This window comes from Tupaia chinensis, unplaced genomic scaffold (assembly GCF_000334495.1).
Source record: "Tupaia chinensis unplaced genomic scaffold, TupChi_1.0 Scaffold000272_1, whole genome shotgun sequence".
Taxonomy (NCBI): Eukaryota; Metazoa; Chordata; class Mammalia; order Scandentia; family Tupaiidae; genus Tupaia; species Tupaia belangeri.
Genome location: NW_006159754.1, coordinates 792,796 through 818,581, shown reverse-complemented (window position 1 = coordinate 818,581; position 25,786 = coordinate 792,796). Strand labels below are relative to the sequence as shown.

The window sequence follows — 25,786 nt, the reverse complement described above, 5'->3', positions numbered from 1 at the left end:
ACAATGAGGATTTTCATAGCCTTTGAAGGCTCTTTTGAACCATTTGATGTTTCAGCAGATGAAACTGTGGAGGCTGTCAAGTTGATGATAAAGGTATGTACTTTGGCCACGAGCCACTAAAATGTATATTAATTTTAACCGTGCTGTACATAGGGTAGAGGTATTTTGGTCTATTTTCACCAAACAAGGAACTAAAACGTTGATGCTCTCGTTATTTGCTTACATGATAGAGTGATAAGATACCGACTGTGTCAACGGCAGACAAGAAAGTGAACCGAGCCAGGACATTCTCAGGAAAAAAAGAAAAAGTTCCACTTCTCTTTAGAGAATTTGTGTGTAGTGCATGGGCAAGAGAGTAGTAACAAAATTCATAAACAGACGAAAATAAAACAGCCTTAAGGCCGTATCATGGAGCGTGCCACGTGTCAGATAGTTGCTTTGTTTGGTGAGTAGGCACCCATAAAGAATCAAAGGATTGTGGAGGCAGAGAGAGCTTTAGAGAATTTGTGGACAGTGGCTTCATTTTGCATTCAGGGAAAGCCGAAGCTCAGGGAGGTTGACTGCCGTACCTAGGATCACAGAGACAGAATAAGAAATCATTTGTGGGCAGGATCTTTCTTATAAAAATTCACTCTAAAATGAAAAATTAAGCAAAATATTGAGCTCTGACTATCGAATATTTAATTTGGGAATGATCATTCCCACTTGCCAAGGAACATTTATTGGACTATAGTTACATCATCTTTGTTAGATTACTATGGTCACTGAAATCTAGATCTTCTCACACAGGGGAGGTTAACCTGTACACATCATGGATCACTCTGAAAGTCCAGTGAAACAAGTCCTCTTCAGGATATCTTTAAATGTGTGAAATAAAACACATGTGATAAAAAGAAAACAAGTTACACTGAAATATAATTTTCAAATATTAAATAAATCGGTGATGGGGTGACGTGTGAACTTCTTCATTAATACACTAACTCACAAGTTCTAGCAGTGCATCTCATAACTACTGGGTTTGCTAAGTAGTGATCAGTATAAACAATATGTTGCGATAGCTACAACAACTGTAACAGAGTATGGAAATATCCATGATTTCTGTCCATGCCAAAGTCGCAGGTACAGTTGGCTACTGTTACTTCGGTGGTTATCTGTACACACAATTGAGGAAAATCTCAATTGCACTGACGATTAGTGAAAATTCAGATGCAGGCTTTTTTTCTCTACGTAGATTCCATCCATAAAATTTTGGGGTGGTTTACAGACTCCAAGAACCCCTATCTAATATTTAAAATGGGGGGGAGGGGGTGGCTTGCATGCCTGGTGCAGTAAAGCACTGTTTTTACGACTGCTTTTGATTTTTCAGGATTATTTCCACATTCCTCTCTCCGAAGACAAACAAGGCAGGCGGTATCTGGAGCTGACGTATTCCGGAGCTGCTCTAAAGGACAGCTGGAATCTTGCTGATGTTGGAATATCTTTCTGTTCAACTCTCAAATGCTTTGTTAAGGTATGGAGATCAAAATAACTTTGGTCCAAGATGTCCACCATACCACCCCGCCTTAACCACCATGCCAGTGGTTTGAATAAAGCATGACTAATTCAATCAGGAACTTCATAACTTAGAAAAAGGCTTTCTTCTCTTGCTTTCTTCTCTCTTCCTTTATATAACGGTCTTGCACCCCGCTTTGAGCTGTGAGGGGAAACAGGGCATGGAGACGGGAGGAAGCTCCCCTTTGAGTGCTCCTCCTCCCCTACCCTCCCTAGCCCCTTCACTGCCTGCCCCTCCAGTCATCACCAACCTCACCACAAACCAGTATGAGAACAAGGCAAAGTTCCGAATCTGGAACACTGACGGGAAGAAGAGAATTAGGTTGCTCCTCTGGGGCCACAGTGATTAGGGGTAGCAGAGTGAGGGAAGAAAAGAAATTCTCAGTAAAGGTAAGAATGAAGGGATGGTTTTTGCATCCAGATTGGGCCAGACTAGACATCTGAGTTAGGTGTTCACACAGTGGAAATAGCCTCTCCACTTAGAGTGTGTCCTCAATCAATGATGCTTACCTGGAAATCCATGGCTAGGCTTTCAGAACCCTAACAGTAAAATGTGGGGCTGGTGTGACGGTTAAGGAGGGGTGGCATGGTGGTTAAGGTACTGGACTTCCACATGGTTGACTGCGAATCGAGTCCCAAACCTGGCAGCTTGCACTTTCCCTTTCTCTCTCTCTCTTTCTGATAAAATTTAAAAATAAATAATAATAACAAATTAAACAGATAAATCACTTTAAAGGGGGATTAAATGGCAACTTTTGTTTATAAAAATAGTAAAATGTATGACATTATGGTCTAGACAGAGGGCCAGCAGGTGGCGTGGTGGTTAAGGATGCTGGATGGCCACATGGCAGGCTGCGGTTCGAGTCCTGGACCTGGAGGCTTGCTTTGTCACTTTCTCTCTCTCTCACACACACACACTTTGTCCCTCTCTGGTCAAATTAAAAATAAACAGATGGCCAAATGAAAAATAAAGTTAACTAAAAATTTTAAAAATAATTACGTGCTGGAGGTTTTCTGAATAGATGGTGCTTATATTGCAACAATTTTTTTAAAGAGATAGGTGGTCCAAAGAATCTAAAAACTGCTGTTCTAGGGTTCAAAGTATTCTGTGGTAGTTCTTTACCACATATGAAAACGTGAACCCCAAGAACATAATAAAGCTTATATTCTCCAGTAAATGAGGCACTAACTTTCTCATATTTAACATTTAAAATGTCTGTATGTTAGTCAAAGTTAACTTTTTATATTAATTTTTTAGTGATTGACTAAATGCATATTTAAGAGGAATATTCTCCAATATTTACTGTTAAGTGATAAAGACAAGTCACAGAATAATAAGCATTGTATGTTCCCATTTATGTAAATAATAAGCTATATATGTATATATGTGGGTCTAAAGTTTTATAAACACTCATTTCATATACAGAAGAATGCTTAATCATCAAAAGAAATTTAAAAAAACTCTGATTTCTTCTAGGTTTCTCCCTCTCACCAGAAAATGGTACAGTAATATTTTTAAAGCAGTCCAAATTCTGTGTCATTTCTTAATTATCTTCTCTTTAAGTCTTTAAAAATATTCATTTCTTATGTTTTCAGTATCATACAGGATCAGTCCTCTAAAAATTTCCCAGGATTTTCCAATGTCAAGAATAATGTTTGAGACTTTTTGTTATTTGCTTGCTTAGAGATAATGGTTGAATACTAATATTTGAGCTGGCTAGAGAAAATAGGAGGGCCGTCAGGAACATAGATAGTGTATTAATAGTGTAAGTAAGATATTTTTATTTAAGACCTAACTTGATATTATTTTAAGAATCTTATCTATTCTTGACTGGGTTACTTGGTTCTCAATTCAAAAGATACAAAAAGTATAATGAGAAAAGTCTGCCACCCTCTAGTTCTCTCCTTACAGGAGGATCTGTATTCATAGTTTAACTTACAAAACCATTTACTAAGTTCTGCCAATTGCATATCATCTATCACAGTGACCATTGCTTTGTACTGGTCTCTAACATGGTCCTAGAGTTCTAAACTCTAATGACATAGTCAGAATGTAGAAGAAAAAGAGTTTCTTTAAGAGAGCCAAGGCAGAAGATCATTATGAGTCGCAGGATGGGCCAATGCATGGTGTTCCATAAAAACCCCCAAGTTCCATGGAAATTTTACCATTCCTACTCTTCACTCTGCCCATTAGGATGAATTTAGGGAAGTTTTTAAAAGTTTGTTTATTTGTTGTGGGTGTGTGTGTTTGAGAGAGAGAGAGAACGAGAGAGATAGACAGCACCCTCAATAGGATCTCAACTCCACCGTCTCCTCCCCGCCCTCGGTTGGCCCCAGGCTGTCCTCAGGAAGCTGTCCAGATTGCCTCGTAGAATGCTGTGTTTTACTGCTGCTCCACCATCTGGCCTCCTAGGACATTTCTTATCACTAATTTGGTGGGGAGTGGAAATCTTTAATCTAAAGGAAGAGAACTGCGTAAATATTGGTTTTGATTCTTAGTTCCTGTTTCAGTTATATGGCAAAACAAGCCTATTCCAAAAGTCCACATACTATTTAGTATATGTGCATGATAACAGCCCCGAATAGGCTTACAGCAACAAAAATATTTTGTGAAACTATCCCATGCCTCAGAGAATGCAGTGATATCAACTCCATACTGTCTGTCCTATGTCAGGTAACAAAGGCTGCTTTCTTTTCTTTTCTTTTTTCTTTTCTTTTCTTTTCTTTTCTTTTTTTAAGAGATTTTTTTTTTCTATAGGGCACATGCACTCACCAGACAGACAGACAGAAAGCAAGAAATCAATCTCCCAGGGGGGATGGCCATGCTGCACTCCCTTCTCCTCCATTCTCCTCTTGGGATTTTGGGCATGCACACACATGCACCTGGTGTGAGTTTCAAGTCTCCAGGTCCAGGACTCAAACTGAGATCAACCATGTGGGGGAGACCAGCAATGTACTATTATGCCATCTGCTGGTCCCCAAAGGCTGCCTTCTAAGTCTTATTATAGCTCTATTCTACAAGAGGAAAATCTATATTTAACTATGTCATTTTGTGCCAGTTAGTTCTGCCTTCTTGGAATCTAGGAAAGCTAGAATGTCTTTATTCATTTTGGTACAATTTAATATCATGACATGGGAGCCAGCAGGTGGCGTGATGATTAAGGTGCTGGACTCCCACATGGCCGACCACAGTTCAAGTCTCAGACCTGGCAGCTTGCTCTCTCAGTTTCTCTCTCCTCTCTCTCTCCTTCCCTCATCAAATTAAATAATAATAACAAATAAAATAAATATTTTTTTAAAAAAATGAAGTATCATGACATGAACTAAAAACGTTTGCAAAGTTCAAAAAATTGGCAAATAAACAGTTTTTGATGGTTGGTTTGTTTTAGGGTTGTTTGTTTGTTTAATACAGAGCACATGGGCTTGCCAGAGAAAAAGAGAGAGAGAAAGAAAGTGAGAAATTACAGGACCAGCAGTTGGCATAGTGGCTATGTCGCTGGACTCCCATGAACCCTGGCTTCAGGCTCTGCAAAAGCCTAGGATTCTGTCCAGCATGCACAGGTGCTAGTACAATTGCCTCCTTCATTTCTGCCCGTGTTACCGTGGAAACCTCTGCTTAAGTTTTGCTCAGTGTTGTCTCCAGGGCCTGGAATAGTCCCTAGCACATAGTACACTCTACACAAACGTGTTGAATGGATGAGTTGACAAAAGCTTCAGTGGTGGAGCCAGCAGTTGGTGCAATGGCTGTGTCGCTGGACTCCCATGTAGTTGGCCGTGGTTCAAGTCCCAGATCTGGTGACTTAAACTCACGCCAGGCATGTGTACGTGCGTGCTCAAGATCCCGAGAGGAGACTGGAGGAGAAGGGATTGTGGCATGACCATCACCCCTGGGGGGTGATTTCTCACTTTCTGTTTCTCTGTCTCTCTCTGTCTTTCTGGCAAGTGCATACGCCCTTATAGCAAAAAAAAAAAAAAAAAAAAAAAAAAAAAAAAAAAAAAAAAAACCCCCCAAAAAAAAAAAACTCTCCAAAAAAAAAAAGCATCAGTGGTCAAGTATGAAGGTCTATGATGAGTGTTCAAAACTTCATAGCAGAGAATTGAGATTCACTTCAGGGATTGGAGTTCCTCCCTGACTGTGGCATCTCTCCTCCCTCCCCACCTTCAAGGCAAAGCTCCCCCAGCATTCTTGCCTTTTTCCTTGTCTGGCATCATCATTCTTAGGTGCAAGCAGCAGAAACTAATCCTGGATAATTTAAGCAGAAATAAACATATTAAAAGGCCATTGGATGTATACAGTCTTTCCAAGAAGACTGGAGAATCAGGCTAAGAAATCAGACAGCCAGAAACATCTAGATCATGCCTCAGAATGAGTCCAGGAAGGCACCACTGCAGGCACCTCTGAGTCCCCGAGGCAGGCACTGGGCACTCAGCCAGCCCTGCTGCCAGGCCAGCAATGCTTCAGAACTGGAGGATCCCTGTGTCTGCTGCTTCTCTTCCTTGCTGGCTCCTAATTCAGAGCTGGGGTGAGAGTGTAGCCTGACTGGGAGCACTTCAACACAGCCCTGCCCCACGGCGAATGGAGCAATATCGCGTGAACCGTACCTTCTAGAGCATGAGATGGACTTAGCCTTCCCAGGGCTCCTTCTGGCTTCTCTTCCTCCTTCCATAACCAGACTTCTACAACCAAGTGCTGGGGTCAAAATGTAGCTAATCTCTTCTGACATCCTTGGAATGTTGTAAGAGGCTATTTTAGGCTGAGAGATTGGGTTAATTATAGTGCCATTGAGTAGATGTCTATCAGATAAGTTGGAGAAGTTCATACTCCACTGATAGGTGTAAAATTGACTCAAAATGATGTGCCTTTTAGCTTTCAAAAGCCACCATTAATGTATAAGCACCAAAATCCAGGAGACTTATATGTGGTTTTACATTTTGAATCACTTCTATACACAGAAGCACGTGTAAACGTGCTTCTAAAAAATGGCTCTTTTCTAAGATAAGCCATAATGAAAAGTATGAAAAGAATTTAGGAAAGAAAGGTATTTCAGCCCCGTGTTCTAGACATCAAGTATTTCCTCTCTAGGTGAACAGCAGACAAGAGAATTTTCTGAAGACCTCTCAGTTGGAATTTATTTGGTTCAACAAAAACAAACATTATTTCCCCTTTTTGATCACTCTGGTATAGTCGGAGGCAAGCTTCTGCGTATTTGGAGCTGCAACTTCAAAATAGCAAAATATAAAAAAGCAGAACTGGAAGAAAAAAACACAGTGGTGTTCAAAACTTGCATTAACCTCTGTTTCCTTTCAGTCTGCTTCTTTTAAACTTTTCCTACTTTGCTAATAATGTACAAGTGAGTCTGCATTTTTAAAGACAAAAGTAAAATGATTTCCATGAAAGAGAATGTTTTTATTGTAAAGTAAGACACTTGGGATGCATCTCCTACCATGGTGTCCTGGTTTGTCTCTAAAGGGACAAATTTACTTTTATGTATGTCCAACAATGATTTGTGTATGGCACTGTTTAGTTAATAGCACTGGACTTTCTTAGGTGTAAACGGCCTGCCTTCCCTGGTTCAGAATACTTGGGGAGGAAGGTCTTGCAGAGCAGACCTTTCTGGTATCCAGGCCCAGTTTCACAGAAGACAATTTTTCCATGGACTGGAGCATGAAGGGATGTTTTTGGGAAGACTTGAGGGCATTACATTTATTGTGCATCTTACTTCTATTATTTTTCATTGTAATAGATAATGAAATAATTATACAATTATTTCATTACACTATCATACAGGATTTAGAGCCGCTCCCCAGTGCTGGCATCACTGCCCCAGTACCACCTCAGATCATCAGGCTTTCCATTCTCATTAGGAGCACACAACCTGGATGGCACATGCAGGTGCAGTTCACAACAGGACTGGCGCTCCTATGAGACTCTGATGTCCCCACCGATCGGACAGCCAGTGGAGCACAGGTGACAATGTGAGTGACGGAGCAGCTATAAAAACAGAAGAAGCCTCGCTCACTAACCCACTGCTCACCTCCTGCTGTGTGGCCCACACAGTCCTAACAGGCCATGGGCTGACAGTAATCCATGGCCTGGAGATTAGGAACCCTGATGTAGACAGACAGGTAGAGACACGTCTTCTCTTATGCGGATAAGGAAAGTAGCAAGTTACTATTAATTGGCATCTACCTGCTCCCTTTTCATACAACTAATATGAAGACATGTCCCCAACTAGTGTGCATCATCTGAACTCTAAATGTGTTTTCCCACAAAGACAAAGTTACGTTATGAATTCAGTGGGCCTGGGTGTCATTCAAAAACCACCATTTATTTATATGATAAAAAGTTGTAAGGTGCTAAAAAAAAATAACAAACAGACTCTGCAGGTGTTAATTTTCTTGAGACTTGAGAATCTGGCTTTATTAACAATTAATAACATTTTCTTCCTTGCACTCTTGATTTTTGTTTAAAGATTGCCTGATGTTTCGTAATTCTCCATTACAATGACTTGTTCCAGAGTCAGCTATCTATATGCCTAGGTTATAGATTCTTATCTTTCTAGGTAGAAATATATGCTATTTCATCTTCTGAGAGCCTTTATTTTAGGTTTTTGACATAGGGTGTATATGCTCAGTGGAACGACAGTTGCAGAGAGAAGTAAAGTGAAAAATCATTCCCCATAGGGGATGGTCATGCCAGAGTCCCTTTTCCTCCATTCTCCTCTTGGGATTTTGGGCATACACACACACATGCTTAATGTGATTTTCAAGCCACCAGATCCAGGACTTGAACCACAGTCAGCCATGTGGGAATCCAGTGCTTTAACCACCACACCACTTACTGGACCCTAAATAGCCTTTCTGTTTGTTCATTTGTTTCCCAGTCTTCTGGATATTTATTTATTTAGGTTTTTGCCATAGGTGCATGTGTTTACTGGAGAGACAGAGACAGAGAGACAATGAGAAGGAAAGTGAGAAATCATCCTCCAGGGGGCATGGCCACACCACAACCCCTTCTTCTCCATTCTCCTTTCAGAATTTTAGGCATGCATATACATACTCCTACCGTGAGTTTCAAACATCTGGGTCTTGGATTCAAACTGCAGTTGACCAGTGCCTTAACCACCACGCCACCTGCTGACCTTTGAAAACCTTTTTAAAAAACTTATTTATCTACAGGACCAGCAGATGATATAGTGGTTATATTGCTGGACCCTCACATAGTTGGATGTGGTTCGAGTCCCAGACCCAGCAGCCTGGAATTCATTCCACGTGTGTGTACATGTAGGAGAAGGGATTGCAGCATGGCCATCCCCCCGGAGGGTGATTTCTAGTTTTCTATCTCTCTGATGAGCACACATGCCCTATAGCAAAAATCTCTCTTAAAAAAAAAAAAAAGAAAGAAAGAAATGTATTTACCTAGGGACCAGTAGATGGTGTAATGGTTATATCACTGGACTCCCACATAGTTGACTACAGTTCAAGTCCTGGACCCAGAAGCTTCAAACTCATGTCAGGTGTGTGTGCATGCATGCCCAAGATCCTGAGAAGAGAATGGAGGAGAAGAGATTGCAGTGTGGCCATCCCCCCGGGAGCTGATTTCTCGCTTTCTATCTCTGTCTCTGGTGAGTACATGCACCTTATAGCAAAAATCTCTTAAAAAAAAAAAAAAGAAAAAGAAAAACACTACTGCTTTCCTATCCACTAAAGAGGAAGGAAAGCCAGTTTCATTTTGTATTAGAAAAGTGGAAGTGCTAAGGATCTTATCCTCCCATCTCCTTCCCATTTTTGTCATTTGCTATGTTTTTAGTTTGGGTTTGGCTTAAGTTATTGTTAACAGAAAGACTGATATTTCCCCCCAAACTTGTCATCTTTACCTCAGATACCTCAATTCCACTTGCTTCTCAATTTAGATTGCAAGATAAAAGGAACAAAAGAAACTTAGCAAAATCTGTATTTGACATTTCCCTTTTTAAATAGTTAAAATGCACACATGTGGTTATTTAAAAAAAAAGCAAATCCTATAGACAAGGAAGTACATAAAATTATTAGTAAAATCTCCTCACTCTTGACTCAGTTCACTTCCCAGAGACAACCTCACAGACAGGATTTTTGAAAACTAGCTAATGGTTTAGAATCTGCATTCTTTTAAAATTAAACTGCAACACAATGCAGAAGCATCATGTACACTGACCCCTCTATAAGCACAGCATGGACGAAAATGACCAGCACGCCTCCATGTACCTGAACAGTAGGCTAAGAAGGAAGAAGGCGGGTCCAGCAGATGGCAGAGCGGTTAACTGTCAGACTCCCACATGGCTGACTGGGATTCAAGTCCCAGACCTGGTGGCTGAAAACTCACACCGGGCATGTGTGTGTGGATGTGTGCTCAGAGTCCTGGAAGGGGAACGAAGGAGAAGGGACTGAGGCTGGCCATCCCCCTGGGGAGTGATTTCTTACTTCCTCTCTCGCTGTCTCTCTCTCTCTCTCTCTCCAGTAAGTACATTTGCCCTTAGGCAAAAACTCCTCTCTTTTTTTTTAAAAAAAGAATTATTTTATTGAACTGTATGTATGTATGTATGTATGTATGTATGTATGTATTTATTTATTTATTTTTAATCTGACCAGAGAGGGACAGAGAGAGAGAGAGAGAGAGAGAAAGCAAGTCACAGGGTCCAGGACTTAAACTGGGGTCGGCCATGTGGGAGTTCGGCGTCCTTAACCACGCCACCTACCAGCCATGGCAAAAACTTCTTTAAAAAGGGTAAAGTAAAAAGGATCTCCGAGCCCTGCCTAGTCTCTAGTTCACTCAAAGAAGGTGACCCGTTAATATCCCTGGGACGGAAGAGTAAGACTCAGTCAAGAAGTCAGAGAAAGCGGCCTTTGCTGTCACCCTCGGCCATGCCACAGGAGCCAGAGGCCCACTCGAGCCACTCTGAATCCTTCAGCCCTTGTCCCAGCCTCACTGAGTCCTCTCCTTTTCTTCGCCTGTAGGAAGAAGACAAGCCTACCCTCTATGTGTTCAACGCTGTCACCCAGGAGAAGATGCCGATAGTCGAGAGCACTGCCCTTCTCGGTAAAAAGGTGTCTGACCTGAGAACACTGGTCACTCTGAGGTGTGGCTTCCCCGTTGGTGTCTACTGTCTCCGGACGCCAAAGGGATTGGAAATGTATGACTGCAACGGCCTCAGGGACTACCAGACCGATATCGGTACTGCCCGCCTCGTCTGCTCTCAGCCACTACTCGGCACTGGGGTTCTCTGAAAACGGGTGCTGCAGCTTTTCAAGAGAAAATGGAGGGACCAGCAGCTGGCGGAATGGCTATGGCGCCTGGGTTGGCTATGTCGCTGGACTCCCATGTAGTCGATCGCGGTTCGAGTCCCAGACCCAGTGGCTTAAACTCACGCTAGGCAAGTGTGCGTGCCCAAGATCCCGAGAGGAGAATGGAGAAGGGATTGTGGCGTGGCCATCCCCCCTGGGGGTTGATTTCTCGCTTTCTGTCTCTCTGTCTCTCTCTGTCTTTCTGGCGAGCGCACGTGTCCTATAGCAAAATACTCTCCAAAAAAGAGAGAGAGAAAACGGAAACCTAAATTTTTAAATGCAGTCTGTTCTCTATAGTTATGTATTTATTTTTAAGTAGTTAATACACTTACATGGTTTAGACATCAGCAGTGTAAAAGGATGTACAGTGGTAAGCCTTCCTACCTCTCCTGCCCCCTCCCCCCGCACCACAGGTGACATCGATGTTATGAAGATAGAGAATCGGAGGTATTTCCAAATGAAATCGCAACAAATGGAGGAGTTGTTTCTAAACAAACTTCTGTAAGCACAGCATGGTTGTAAATTACGTCTGGGGTCCATAGACTAAGCAACAAGGGTGTCACAGCCCTACCAACTCCTGTTGTTAAAGCAGAATTCAGATATCCTTGGGATAAAAGGACAACACTCAGGCCATTTCATCTCTTTCCTTTTCAAAATACATTTCAAGCATGTATAGAAGCAAGTTCAAGTGCATCTTCCTTTTCCTCCCTTTATGCATGTGTGTGTGATGCTCTGAGACAGCCCCTCGCTGTGCTGTGATCCTCCTGCCTCAGCCTTGCAAAGAGCTGGGATTACAACACCTGGCTTTCTTCCCCCCCCCCACTTTTTTGAGAGGTTTTTGCTAGAGGGCATGTGTGCTCACCAGAAAGACAGAGAGAGAGACAGAGAGACAGTAAGTAAGAAATCACCCCCCGGGGGGATGGCCACACCGCAATCCCTTCTCCTTCATTCTCCTCTCTGGATCTTGGGCACACACACACACGTCTGGCGTGGGTTTAAGCCACCGGGTCCAGGACTCAAACCACAGTCAACTACATGGGAGTCCAGCGACATAGCTATTACGCCATCTGCTGGTCCCATACCCACTGTTCTGAACTTTGCTTTGTCTGATCACATTTTAAAATGTTGCCTGCCTCTGCTCTGGCTTGTGCCTCCCCTTTCTTGTCTACACAAGTATAGGCTTGTTACTCGGTCCGTATTCTATACATGCTCATAAACGGACCTGATTCTTTCTGGAACAAGGTGTCCCTGAACAAATGAGTGAGTGAAAAACTTTCCTTATGGGATGACGCCAGTCAGCACTTTCCACCATCAATGTCTCTGCCGCATACACTCCCGACTGGGTTCCCTCCAGCCGCTTATACTGCCGAGCCAGTGAGCCTTCATTGATGCCCTTTAGCTTCCCATCGAGATTTTGTTTCCCTTAACAAGGAAACCCAAACCAGAGAAAGTCTCCATATTCAGAAAGAGAAAGCCCAAATCAAATAGGTAGATATTGACCCCTGGGAAAAATGAGGAATCCAGACACTCAGGAGGCAGGGACCACGTGGGAAAGGCTGGGCCAGTTTCCTGTAACGGGCAACATTGCTCCTATCTGCTCTCCTGCGCGGCCTGGGCATGGATGGTAGTTGGGTTTGCAAGCAGAGAGCTGGCCGATTGGAGTTTTATAAAGCTCATACAGTTTTTGTGGGTCCTGTTGATCAAAAAAAGGAACCCAAAATTAAGAATAGAGAATTCGGGGACAGTCCCAGAGTAGCTAAGGGAACCAGATCCCACACAGCTGACCATGGCATGAATCTTGGCCCCAGAGGTTCGAAAAACATGCCCAGTGAGTGTGTGTACACGCCTCAGATCCAACAGGATGGAGAAATGGAACAGAAGGGACTGAGGCGTGGCCATGCCCCTCTGAGGGTGCTTTCTCCCTTTCTCTCTCTGTATTCCTGTCTTTCTCCAGAGAGTACAAGTGCTTTCTGAAAATTGGCCTCTGAGGGTGCTTTCTCCCTTTCTCTCTCTATATTCCTGTCTTTCTCCACAGAATACAAGGCTTTCTGAAAATTGGAAAAAAAAAAAAAAATTAGAGGGACCAGCAGATGCCATAGTGGTTTGGTCACTGGATTTCCATGTAGTCGACTGCAGTTCGAATCCCAGACCCAGAAGCTTAAAACACGCCAGGCACGTGTGCATGCATACCTAAGATCCTGAGAAGAGAATGGAGGAGAAGGGACTTGCGCGTGGCCATCCTCCCTGGGGGATGATTTCTTGCTTTCTGTCGCTCTGTCTCTCTGGCGAGCTCACATGCCTTATAGCAAAAATTTCTCTCAAAAAAAAAAAAAATTAGAAAATTAGAACACTTATGCAGTGACAGGTCCTCAAGCTTAAGTCTCATTCATTTCACTAACTTTTCATTAGTAAGTTTTGATTATATTTTCTCAAGTAACATAACATTTTCCAAGTAAAATGTTATTTTCCAACAGAACTCCTAAGCTTACGAATGAATTTAACGTGTGACAAAGAAGGCATTACAAATCAATAGGGATGAAAGGATTAGCTAATAAATGGTGCTGGCTACCTTGTTCAGAAATTCTCTGGCTATTCAAAAGTTGAGCATTAAGAGAAAATCCATTCATTGTTATCTTTGTTCTTTGCGAAATTAGGACGGCTTTATTGCAAGGTACTGAATAGTTCCGAAATCCGTAAGATTTGCAACCAGGCAGAAAATTAAAGTAGAATAAAATACAGGGCGTGAAGTGCCCCACCAGTGTTACGGAGGACTTAGCTACGTACGGCCTTCCCTGCAGTTTTCTGAACCAGACCTCATCAGAAGTAGACAGGGTGAGCTAGGGATCACTGAGACCCGGAGGTTAGGCAACACCTAGAGAAGGACAGGTGGCCGGGAAAACCCTTGTGGTTGTCTAGCAGAGGGAGGTGGTGGGGGTCCGGGAAACAGACAGGTCAGTCTGTAACTGGCGATTGGTAAGGCCAAAGAAGGCCAAGAGTGACACTCAGGGAGACCCATCAGGGATGGAACTGGTAGGTGAACCGTGGCACTAAGATAGTGAGTGAGTGAGGGAATGGATTGCATGAGAGGTAAGGAGCTAGACATGTGGGTTGTTAACACCAGAGGCTCTTCAATATGTAACAGAAATCTCATCCCAGAGGTTGGGGTCTATAGTAAAACATTCAAAGGTGGGACCTTAATCCTAAAAGTTGAGATCGGATTCTGAGGTTCATAGCATAAGGCATAAGGGGGAGGCCTGCTCAGAAGGACCAGGGCAGTTACTAGAACATCTGAGTAGGATGAATGGGAATGGCGACTTCCCACCAAACCTTTGAGTTACAGGCCTAGAATCTTAACAAATGTTTTCCTGGGCGCAGCAGGTGGTATAGTGGTTAAGATGCTAGTAGACTCCTGCATGACCAACTGCAGTTCTAATCCTGGACCCAGTAGCTTGAAAATCACCCTGGGAGCATGTGCATGCATGCATGCCCCAAATCCCAGGAGGAGAAGGGATGTGCAACATGGCCATCTCCCTTGGGAGGTGATTTCTCACTGTCCCTCACTGTCTCTCTCTGGCGAGTGTATACGCCCTATGGTAAACACCTTTTTTTTTAAAAAAAAAAAAAAAAAAACTGTTTCCTAGACCTGGGGCCAGCTGATTCTTCAGAGGGAGGTTATGTGGCCTCTGCTGGAGGAAGATCAAGCTAAACCTATCCACTGTTCATCTGTGAGTGATTTTCATGATAAACTAAAAACGTACCAGATCATTTTAATCAGAAGAAAAACATAAATGTACCCAGAGCAATATTTAAAGTCCTTTGTTTCCCATACTACCCATGATAATTAAACATTTTCTTTTCTTTTTTTTTTTTTTTAAGAGGTTTTTGCTATAGGGAGCATGCGCTCGCCAGACAGACAGAGAGAGACAGAGAGATAGAAAGCGAGAAATCACCCCCCAGGGGGGATGGCCACACTGCAATCCCTTCTCCTCCATTCCCCTCTCAGGATCTTGGGCACGCACGCAAACGCACCCGGCGTGAGTTTAAGCCACTGGGTCTGGGACTCGAACCACGGTCAACTACATGGGAGTCCAGCAACATAGCCGTTACACTAACTGCTGGTCCTGAGAATTAAACCTTTTATTAAAAAGTTAAAGTATATTGGGCCAGCAGGTGGCATGGACGTTAATGTGCTAGATCCAATATGGCTGATGCATAGTTCAAGTTCCAGACCTGGAGAGTTAAAAATCATGCAAGGGCATGTACATGTGTGCCCCAAACCTTAAGGAGACTGGAGGAGAAGGCCATCTCCCCTGGGGGATGATTTCTCGCTTTCCCTCTCTATGGTGAGCACATGTGCCCCCCCCCCAAATTTTTAAAAAATGTTTAAGTAAACAAGCTTTAGAGAAACTAAATCTCTTGCAGAAAGCATGGTCCATATTTTATAAAATGTTTATCAAGGTATTTCTACATAATTCTCCAGCAAGGAAAGTGAACTTTTCTATCCGAGGCCAGGTTCATGAGGGTCAGGTCAGGTTAGGGGAGAGAGGGCAGGTTAGAAAGCAATAATCTCGATCAGATTCTGTGAGTAGTGTGCAAACAGGAATCAACTCATGGGGTGTTGCCCATCTTGAAGAATGCTTTGGTTCCTAAAGCATGCCAGGTCTGGTCATTGTCTTTCTGTGTAAGAAACCCTCATTTTTTTTTTTTTGAGAGGTTTTCGCTATAGGGCACGTGCGCTCGCCAGACAGACAGAGAGAGACAGAGAGACAGAAAGCGAGAAATCACCCCCCAGGGGGGATGGTCACGCCGCAATTCCTTCTCCATTCTCCTCTCGGGATCTTGGGCACGGACGCACACGCGCCCCGCGTGAGTTTTAAGCCACCGGGTCCAGGCCGCGAACCACGGTCGACTACGTGGGAGTTCAGCGACATAGCCATTATGCTAACTGCTGGTTCCCAGAAACCCCCATTTTCTGAGAGCCTTCTTGCTGACTAAAGACATAACTAACGCCGAGCCTGTAAAGTTGGCTGAGGCATGATGGTTGGGCTTAGAGAGTTCTCTACTAGTGTTTCTAAAGCAGCAATTCTAAAATGGTGACATATGTTTAATAAAAAGTTTTAAAGTATATATGGGAGCCAGCAAAGGAATCTCTTAATGAATTAGGAGAGCTAAGGGGTGGGTGTAGTCAAAGGGGGCTTTAGGGGAAGTGATGCCAAAGTCACTTCATAAAATATTGGCAGAAGAGCGTGGGGAAGAGATCAGAAGAACTCGGACAGAATTGGCACCAAGAGAAGAAGCCCCCCAAGGCCAGAAATAGCCTGGCAGGCACGGGGAAGTGCTAGCCAGCCTGCTGGGTTAGAAGGGCAGTACTTGGACAGAAGGGGCTCAGGGAGTGGAGCAGAACTTCATTCAAGAAACAGGTACTGAGGGCCAGCTGGTGGCCCGGTGGTCAAGGCAGCTGGATCCCACATGGCTAACTGTGCAGCTCGAATTCTAGACCCAGTGGCTTGCAAAACATGCTGGGCACATGTGCATGTGTGCCCAGAACCTCAAAAGGAAAATGGAGAGAAGGACTGCAGTGTGGCCATCACTTCTAGGAGTGACTTCTCACATTCTCTCTCTCTCTCTGGGTCTCTCTCCAGTGAGTACATAAATGAAAAAGAAAAAAAGAAAAGAAAAAATAAATATTTACAGAGCATCCACCATGAACCAATGACCTTGGGGAAGGCAGGCTGTGACAATACCTGTATTCCTGACCAATTTTTCTCTTTTTTGGAGAGGTTTTTGCTATAGGGCATGTGTGCTCAACAGACAGACAGAGACAGAGAGACAAAAAGCGAGAAATCACCCCCCAGGGGAGATGGCCACACCACAATCCCTTCTCCTCCACTCTCCTCTCGGGATCTTGGGCATGCATGTACATACACCCGGCATAAGTTTTAAGCCACCGGGTCCGGGACGTGAACCGTGGTCGACTACATGGGAGTCCAGCGACATAGCCATTACGCTAACTGCTGGTCCCTTCAGAAACTTTTTATATTGGGAACGTGGGGGGCGGAAAAAATCTCCAGACGAGTAAAATTATTTCAAGTACTGATGGAAGGTGCTATGAAGAAGTTACAATAAAGTCGTGGGATAAAGAGCAACAGACAGGGGGCTGGCAGGTGGCTTGGCAGTTAAGGCACTGGATTTCCACATGGCCAAAAGCGGCTTGAGTCCTGCATCTGGCAGCTTGCTTTCTCACTTTCCCTCTCTCTCTCTCTCTCTCTGGTCAAGTTAAGTAGTAATGATAATAATAAATAAAATTAAATAAATAATTCTTTAAAAATGTTTTTAAAAAGAGAGAGAGAATAACAAAAGGAAGAAGGTAGTGGTGGCATAGATTGCTTTATTTTATTATTATTATTATTTTAAATTTTCCAGAGGATGCACTTGCCAGAGGGACACAGAAAGAGAAAAGGGGGGGTGGGGGAGGAACGATCACACCATAATCCCTTTCCCTCTTCTTCTCCCTCCTATCGGGATTTTGGACACACACACACATGTGCACCCTGCCTGTTCTTCAAGCCACCGGGTCTGGAACTCAAACCATATGGTTGACCATATGGGATTCACCTGCCTTAGCCTCTATGCCACTAGCTGGCCCAAGACTGCTTTAGCTATGGCAACCAAGAGGTGTCATCTGTGATGATGTTTGAATTGAAATAGGAAGAAAAAGGACACCGCCCTGTGAAAGGTTAGATGAAGACCCTTTCGAGCAAAAGAAATTGTAAGCCATCAGGAGTTGAGATGAAAGTGGAGTTGGCATGTTTGAAGGTCATGTTGTACGAGGGACAAGGAGAGGACTTAGTGTGTCTGAATTCTTCTGAACTTTCCCCCCACACTCTTCTACCAACACTTTATGAGGGGGACCGGCAGTTAGTGCAATGGCTACGTCGCTCGACTCCTATGTAGTCGACCGCGGTTCGAGTCCCGGACCTGGTGGCTTGAACTCATGCCAGGCGCGTGTGTGTGAGTACCCAAGATCCCGAGAGGAGAATGGAGGAGAAGGGACTGCGGCATGGCCATGCCCCGGGGGGTGGGGGGTGATTTCTCGCTTTCTCTCCCTCTGTCTCTCACTGTCTCTCCGGCGAGCGCACGCACCCTACAGCAAAAACCTCTCCAAGAAAAAAAAAAAAAGTTTATGAGGCAACCCTGGCATCACCTCCTCTAGAAAGCCCTTCTTGACTCGACCTTCTCCTTTCTCTCCACATAAGTTAAGGAGCTTCTCCTCTGGCTCCCCCATATACTTTGGAACTCATTGAAATGAAATAAACTCAGACATTACCGCTCCATTCCGGTGTATAAAGGACAAGGTGGCCAGAACAGACTGAATAAGACAGAGAGGAAGGAGGTAAGAGAGCTGGGGTCCACCAGAGAGGAAGGGGTTCAGGTCTTATCAATGTATTGGCGGTATACAGGGTGAGAGGAGAAGGCTGAGGAAAGGTGTCTGGAAAACATCAGCTTGAAGAGCAGAGGGAGCACAGTGTCGCAGAGACCAGGCAGGACGAGGGAAAAGTTCGCAGCAGCAGTGAATTATGTTTATGTTCGTAACAGAGCAGTTCCTGACTCATAAAAGACAGGGCGGCAGGTCAGCCTGGTGAGCATCATCCAACACCTCCTTAGCTCGCTTGTGCAGGAAAGGCTCACGGAGACCATTTGTCCTCCCGCAGCTTCCTTAGTTTCCTTCCCCCCACACACACTTCTTTTTTTTGAAGAGATTTTGCTATAGGGGGGTGTGTGCTCACCAGACAGACAGAGAGAGAAAGTGAGAAATCACCCCACAGAAAGGATGGCCATGCCACCATCTCTTCTCCTCCATTATGCACTCGGTATTTGGGGCATGCGTGCATATACACACAAACCCCTGGCATGATTTTCCAGCCGCTGGGTCCAGGGCTTGAAATGCAATCGGCCCTGTGGGAGTTCAGCGCCTTAACCACGACGCCACCTGCTGGCCCCTCCTCTTCCAATATAGCGGCTTTAGTTCCCCCTGGTAATATATATATATATATATCAGCATGGAATCAATGTACACTTGACTGTTTTAAGATAGCTGCAAAAAAGTATTTCAGAATTACACGCAATCATGGAGCAGAGGAGAAATGGAAGTACACAGAAGCGAAATGGCTTTTCTAAGCCAATACAGGCCTAAGTTGAAAAATAGCATCCCTGTTTCCTTATTCCAGGGTCACATTTCAATTTGCATCTAGCTGATGCCTCTGTTTGGAGAAAGCTATCATTAGATGTTGTACAGATTGGGGGCCAGTTGTTGATGCAATGGTAAAACATGACACTCTGCCAGGCTAAACCACGCGGGAAGGTTCTGGTTCAGTGCAGAGACTTCGCCGGGTATCCTGGGCACACATGTGCCCACAATCAGGGGCTGGTTGAGGCTGGAGGTAGTTCCCAGCACCGAGGACCCACTAAGGATGCTGCCTCTCTGTTTCTACCTCTCTTTGTCTCTTGCTTATGAAAGAAATCAATTAAACTTTAAAATGTATGAATTGCCAAAGCACAGAGATGGACTAGAACTGTAAACTGCCTCTCTCGGTCCACAGGAACAACTCTTCGCTTGGACGTCTGGGATGGCTGGAAGGAATTTCTGATGGGTTGTCTCCTCGGACAAAAACTTAAAGTCCAACGCTATTTATCAAAAGAAGGACCAGTACTCAAGTATGGGAGATAGAGCAAATTAATTTAAGTCATTTTGGGGGTGGGGGGTGGGGAGGTTTACAACAGGGCGCATGAGACGAGAGACACAAAGTGAGAAATCCACCCCCGCTGAGGGAGATGGCCATGCCACAATCCCTTCTCCTCCATTCTCTCAGGATTTGGGGCATGCACACACACACACACACGCACCCACACAACCACACCACACACACAGCCAGCATGAGTTTCAAGCCACTGGGTCCAGGACTTTAAGCTATGTGGAAGTCCAGTGCCTTAACCACTATGCCACCTGCTGGTCCCTAATTGAAGTACAATTTTACTAAACTTTGACCAGACCTCAAGCCTGCAATTCCCCCTGCACTGGGTGCTGCCCTGTACTACTGACAGTCTCACTGAGCACACCCCACCAGACATTACTGCAGACATTTTCTGGAGCAAGACAGCAGGGATGGTTACCAGAGCTGACAGCCTTGGGTGAGGGGTTGCAATTCAGGTAGACGTTCCTTGGGAAATGACCACTAATTAAATGGGTGCCCTAAGTTTGGTTTGCATATCAGATTTTTAGCAACATTTCCAAAGGCTGTCAAACATAAGTAACTGCCCCTCTCACATTCAGATAGTCTAAAAACGCACTTGGTAATAGATTGGTGAAAACATTGGTCACTGCATCCAAAGGTCACGTGTAATTTTTCAAACTGAATTTAATATCAGCATTCGCAGGTTGTCATATATGAAGCGTAACATGTGTTGCTGGCATAGCAAAAGAGGGCAGGCTCTGAGAAGCAGGTGGACATTTTAACATGTTTGTGCAGTCAGCAGCTTCCTACATGCACTGTTTTGTTAACCTTTTAAGTTTTCATTCGGCAGGATTTCAGAGCAGTGCCCCCTGGTGGGTGACTTAATCATGTCTTACAGAAGTCCACATCCCCACCAGGAGCTCTAAGGACTGTGAAAAGAAAGATTTGGTCAGCAGCTTTTGAAGTTTTATAAAATATTTAAATTTTTTTCATTAATATCTGTCTAAGAAAGTATATCCTTCTCTTCTTTCATGTTCTGAATCCAAAGAAATAGCTGTGTAGCATTGTTACTTTTATTGTTTTAGGAGATTCTTGCTATAGGGCACATGCACCCACCAGAAAGAAAGATGGAAAGCAAGAAATCACACCCCGGGGGATGGCCATGCCGCAATCCCTTCTTCTACATTCTCTTCTCAGGATTTTGGGAATGCACATACATGTGCCCAGCATGAGTTTCAAGCTTCCGGGTCCAGGACTTGAACTGCTATCAACCATGTGGGATCCAGTGTCTAATCCACTATGCCACCTCCTGGTCCCAGCACTGTTCCTTTTAATAGTGCATATTTATTCAATGCTTTCTTGGTGGCCGACACTTATATATTTATTACCTCCGTTTTATACCTACAACACTTTTATGAGGTGGATACTTTTGTATCTTGTTTTTACAGATGAGGAAACAAATTAGAAAACCTTCCAAAAGTCTCACAGCTAACAAGGTGGGAAACAGGCACTGGACCATGACAATCTGTTTTTAGTCCTCATGTACTCAACTGCCTTCACATGACTTTATCTTTCAATAAAATGTAAGAGCTCAGGGCCAGCAGGTGGCATGGTGGCCGGGGATGCTGGACTCCCATATGGTCGACTACGGTTTGAGTCCCGGACCTGACCATTTTTTCTCTCTCTCTCTCTCTCTCTCACAATTTCTCTCTCTCTCTCTCTCTCTCTCTCTCGCTCTCACAATTTCTCTCTCTCTCTCTCTCACACTCGCTCGCTCGCTCTCACTCACTCTTGCTCTCACTCTCTATCTCCTTCTGTCTCTCTCTGGTCAAATTGAAATAAAGTGAAATAAAATAATTCTTTAAAAAAATGTAAGAGCTCAAAAAGAATGTAATTGGTCAGACTGAAAACTCTTTTTAAAGAAATATTTAATTAAATTAATTTATTTATTTATTTGCTATAATGTATGTGTGCTCACCAGAGACAGACAGACAGACAGAGCAAATGCAAAGATAAGCCACCAGATCCAGGACTCGAACCACGGTCAGCCATGTGGGAGTCCATGCCTTAACCACCATGCCACCTGCTGGCCCCACTGAAAACTCTTTTCATTGCCTACCCAATCGACAACTATTTATTGAGCAAATACTATGTACTGTGCAAGATTCTAGGAACAGAATGATAAACAAGATATGGTTCAACTTTCAGCAAGCTTGCAGTCTTGTAGGGGAAGCAGAAGAAGAAGTAGCCAATTCCTGGAGAAGCAGAACTGCAAAATGTTGGGGAGGACAAACTCCAGTGCCCTCTGCCCAGGTTCAAGGCCCCGTTCCCTTGGTGTTCAGCTCTGGAAACTTAGGAAAATGATACAAGCATTCTGCCCCCTGGTTTCCTTCTCTAATCATGATAGTATTATCTCATAGAACTGTTTCAGAGATTCGATGACTCTATAATGGCATAGAATGTATCCGAGTATGTGGCACCTGGCCGGCAGGATGAAAGTGCCAGGAGTGGTTGTGTTACGTTCAGTGTGACGAGTGCTGACAAGTTGGATAGGGATTAGTAGAGAATGGACAACCATTTCAGCCCAGGGAATCAGACAAAGCACTCTGAGAAGGGGAAGTTTAGGTTGAGGTCATAGAGACTGGTATTCAGGTAGGAGGTAGAGGAAGGAAAAAAAGATGATCCAAGACAGATGGGGTCATGCACACAAAGGCCTGGAGGCAAGGGAAGAGATTCCGGAAATGGAAAGACAGACATTCCGCATGTTGGAATGGAGCGGGAGAGGAGTTAGTGGTCAGAGGCTGGAAAGACAGGAAGAGACCAGCTTGGGCCAGCCGGTGGGACTATAAAGGGGTTTGGACATTATCTTTCAAGTACGGAAGGCAGGGAAGGACCAAAACAAGATCTTCATTTTGAAACAGGGCTCTGACGCCAGTGTGAGAAGCAGAGGCAGAAAGACGGGCAGACAGGGACAGAGGGAGATGGTCAGAGATGATCGCCATGAACTAGATTATGGCTGTAGAGGCAGAGCTAAGAGGACAGGTATGTCTAAGAAGGCAGATCCAACCAGTCCGTGCAACAAATGAGAAATGGGAAGAGAGGGAGAGGAAGGAGAAGGCAAAGGCAAAATCCAAGGCCCCAGCCTGAATAATGAGGTAGATGGCAGGTCTGCTCAGCCAGGACGGGAACCCCAAGAAAAGAGCAGGTTTGGGGGAGAGAAGAATTTGGTCACGGACGTGTCAAACTTGGCGTGCTTACTGGACCCACAAACACACTGCAGAGGCTTGGCGGGAAGGACCCCGTGTCACCAGAAGAAGGATAATTGGTCAGCCCAGAGGGTGCTGTCTTGCACTAAAGAATGTCAAAACAAATTGATGTGTGAGCTAAATGCCAGCATATTAATGGATAATGCAAATTACTCACATCTAGCTACCATGGAAACCACATACGCATCAAAATACAGGACAGGGAGCCTATAGTCTGAGGGAGGAGAGTTAGGTATATGCGGTGATTTGGGGTAGGCCAGGCTAGCTGGCCGCTATCTGCACAGTGGAGATGCACAGCCCTGCCCTCATGTCTCCTGGACTATGCCCGCCGGGACCCTGTTGAGCTTGGCCTGGCTAACTCACATTTCTCTGAAGACCCTTCCTCAGTTACCCTGCTTAGACCTTATGGGGTATTGGGGACGGGAGGAAGGCCAGAGGGGGCTCCAGTACCGTGAGAAAGGAAGGGAGTGATGGGAAGTGGGATAGGAGGAGAGGACATGGCCAAGATGAAAGGGCCCCGGAGCCTCATGTGGGTTGGAAATAGAGTATAGGTACCCACCAATGTATGGAATAAAAAGATCACTAAGTACTAGGTGAGAAAAGCCTGCAGGGGAATAAGAGGAAATGAAAGATTAGTTAGGAGACAATAGCACAGGATCAGGGGAAGACAGGCAGGTCGTGGTTCAGATCTGGGTAGACCTAAAGACATTCATGTAGCCAGAAACTGTCAGGAAACAGGAAAGATACACATACAAAAACTTTCGAATTTCTGAAATGTGCCAAATTGCTTCCAATATCTCCCCATTTCATAGAGAGCTTGTGATTTTTCCTGCTTTTTATAAGAAAGACAACTGACCCGAGGAAACTGGTTTGAAATTACTGGCGTGTGTAGAGTAGGAAGACTACTCTGTGTTCTTTCTGTGCCATTTAACCCGTATGTTGCCGCAGGCTTATTTTCAAAATATTTTTCTAGGAAGACAGGAAGAAATAATGAGCATGTTTCATGAATATGCAGCATCCCCTATGTGTCTGCTGCCTTCTTAGACATCTCACCCACACCTGTTCGCTCATGCAGGTTTCAGAAAAGAGTCGCCCTGTACATCGCTGCCTTTTATGGGTACATCGAACTCACTGAATGGGCCCTGCAGCAGGGCGTGCGGCCCCACGAGGCAGTCGGTGTTCACCCCTATCGAGCGTGGTGCCATGAAGCCCTTCATGCAGACGTCTCTAAATGCCCCATTCATGCAGCTGCAGAAGCTGGCCAACTGTTGATTCTGAAAGCCTTTGTCAACTGCAGCCTGCTGTGCCTGGAATGCAAAAATGCAGCGGGACAGACTCCCCTCACCATCGCATGCAAACACAAGCATAAAGACTGTGTATTATATCTGCTGAGTAAAATGTGGTCTACAGTTTCTTTTACGAAAATTTCAGTCCCAATGAGGATTTATATTAAAATAAAACAATGGGTCCTCAGAGCTCAGAGTCACAGTCTTCATAAAAACCAGCTTTGTGGAGCAAGAGTGTTTGGGGCGAAAGTTGGAGACGCCATAATTGTGGATGGTTTCACCAAACCAAGAATGACCTCCAAGAGCTGGCATAGGGCTGAGGATAGGGACTCACAGAACACCTTGCGCAAGCTACCGCCTCTCAAAGAACAAACAGCGAGCAGGAGACCAGGCAATCCTTTGACAATTTCGCAGCCAGACCCAAAAGGACAAACCCTCAAACTTCCTCCCATAGTAGGTGCGAATCCACTCTTTGACTTACAAAGACATCAACGACAAAACCAGAAGAAGATGACTGCCACAGCCAGGAGGAAAGAAGAGCTGATAAAGAACTCCTACCTCCCCCAAGTTCCTCTCCCCTCAGTTTCAAGAGTGGGATATTCACATCCGTCCTTTCACTACGCGACACCCAGTGCTGACGTTTTACTAAGATCCCCCCTCGCGTCGTTCTCAGAGCACAGTGGAAGGACCCCAAGGGAGAACGCTGTCTACTGCTTGGCTGTGGCGAGGTAAAGTAGCAGCTCTACTTTATTTCAGCTAGGCTGTTGCCACCTCGTGGTAAGAGGAAGTCAGGCTGCAAAACTGGCAGAATTGGAGACCCAACATAATGAGGCTGGTGGGAGATGACACTGCTTACCCGTTTCGATCGTTGTAATTTGTGAGATATATCTGATAGAAGTCATAAAAAGAGATCATCTAAACGTTTATAAAAATACTAGGGAAGTTATTCAGTGAAAAAGTTACAGAGCTAATCTTTATTTTTTTAAAAGAATGATTTTATTTAACTTTATTTATTTATTTATTTTAATTTGCCCAGAGAGGGACAGAGCGAGAGAGAGAGGAAAAGTGAGAAAGCAAGCTACCAGGTACGGGACTCCAATCAGACTGTGCCATGTGGGAGTCCAGAGCCCTTAACCACCATACCACCTGCCAGCCCCTGCATAGCTAAACTTAAAATCAGGCTGTAAACACAAGAAAAGAAGTAGTGATTTGTTATATCAACAGATGCACATTAAAAAATGAATTTATTTTTAAAACATTCAGCAAGTGCTCATTACGGCCCAGCGTAGTTTTAGAAAGCATGGAAATGTATAAATGTTTTCTGTCTTTAGAGTATGTGTGTGCGTGTGTGTGTGTGTGTGTGTGTGTGTGTGTGTGTGCATGTGTGTGTGTGTGTGTGTGTGGTTTTAGATGAGAAAGGCTGCTAGCATCTTTTGTGTGTAGTGCGTCCTCTGGTGAAATTGAATTATGAAATACACATATTAGAGTACTAATCTCACATATGGCTTGTTGGATTTTTACATTTGCATTCATCCATGTGACCATCACCCATTATTCCATCTGCTGGTCCTACTTTTTTCCTATTCATACTCTGCCCATCAATTTCTTTTTTTTTTTTTTTTTTTTTTTT

General features: G+C 44.2%; 1 protein-coding gene across 1 annotated transcript in view; it reads left to right on the top strand.

The window, feature by feature from the left end:
- The window catches only part of ANKUB1 (ankyrin repeat and ubiquitin domain containing 1), a 27,896-nt gene continuing 2,110 nt past the window's right edge, over positions 1 to 25,786 (top strand). Inside the window, exons 1-5 of the mRNA XM_027772355.1 lie at positions 1 to 93; positions 1,367 to 1,510; positions 10,546 to 10,762; positions 19,473 to 19,587; positions 23,946 to 24,884. Of these exons, the coding sequence (XP_027628156.1) occupies positions 4 to 93; positions 1,367 to 1,510; positions 10,546 to 10,762; positions 19,473 to 19,587; positions 23,946 to 24,884 (1,505 nt within the window). The 5' untranslated portion in view covers positions 1 to 3. The remainder of the gene's footprint in view (positions 94 to 1,366; positions 1,511 to 10,545; positions 10,763 to 19,472; positions 19,588 to 23,945; positions 24,885 to 25,786) is intronic.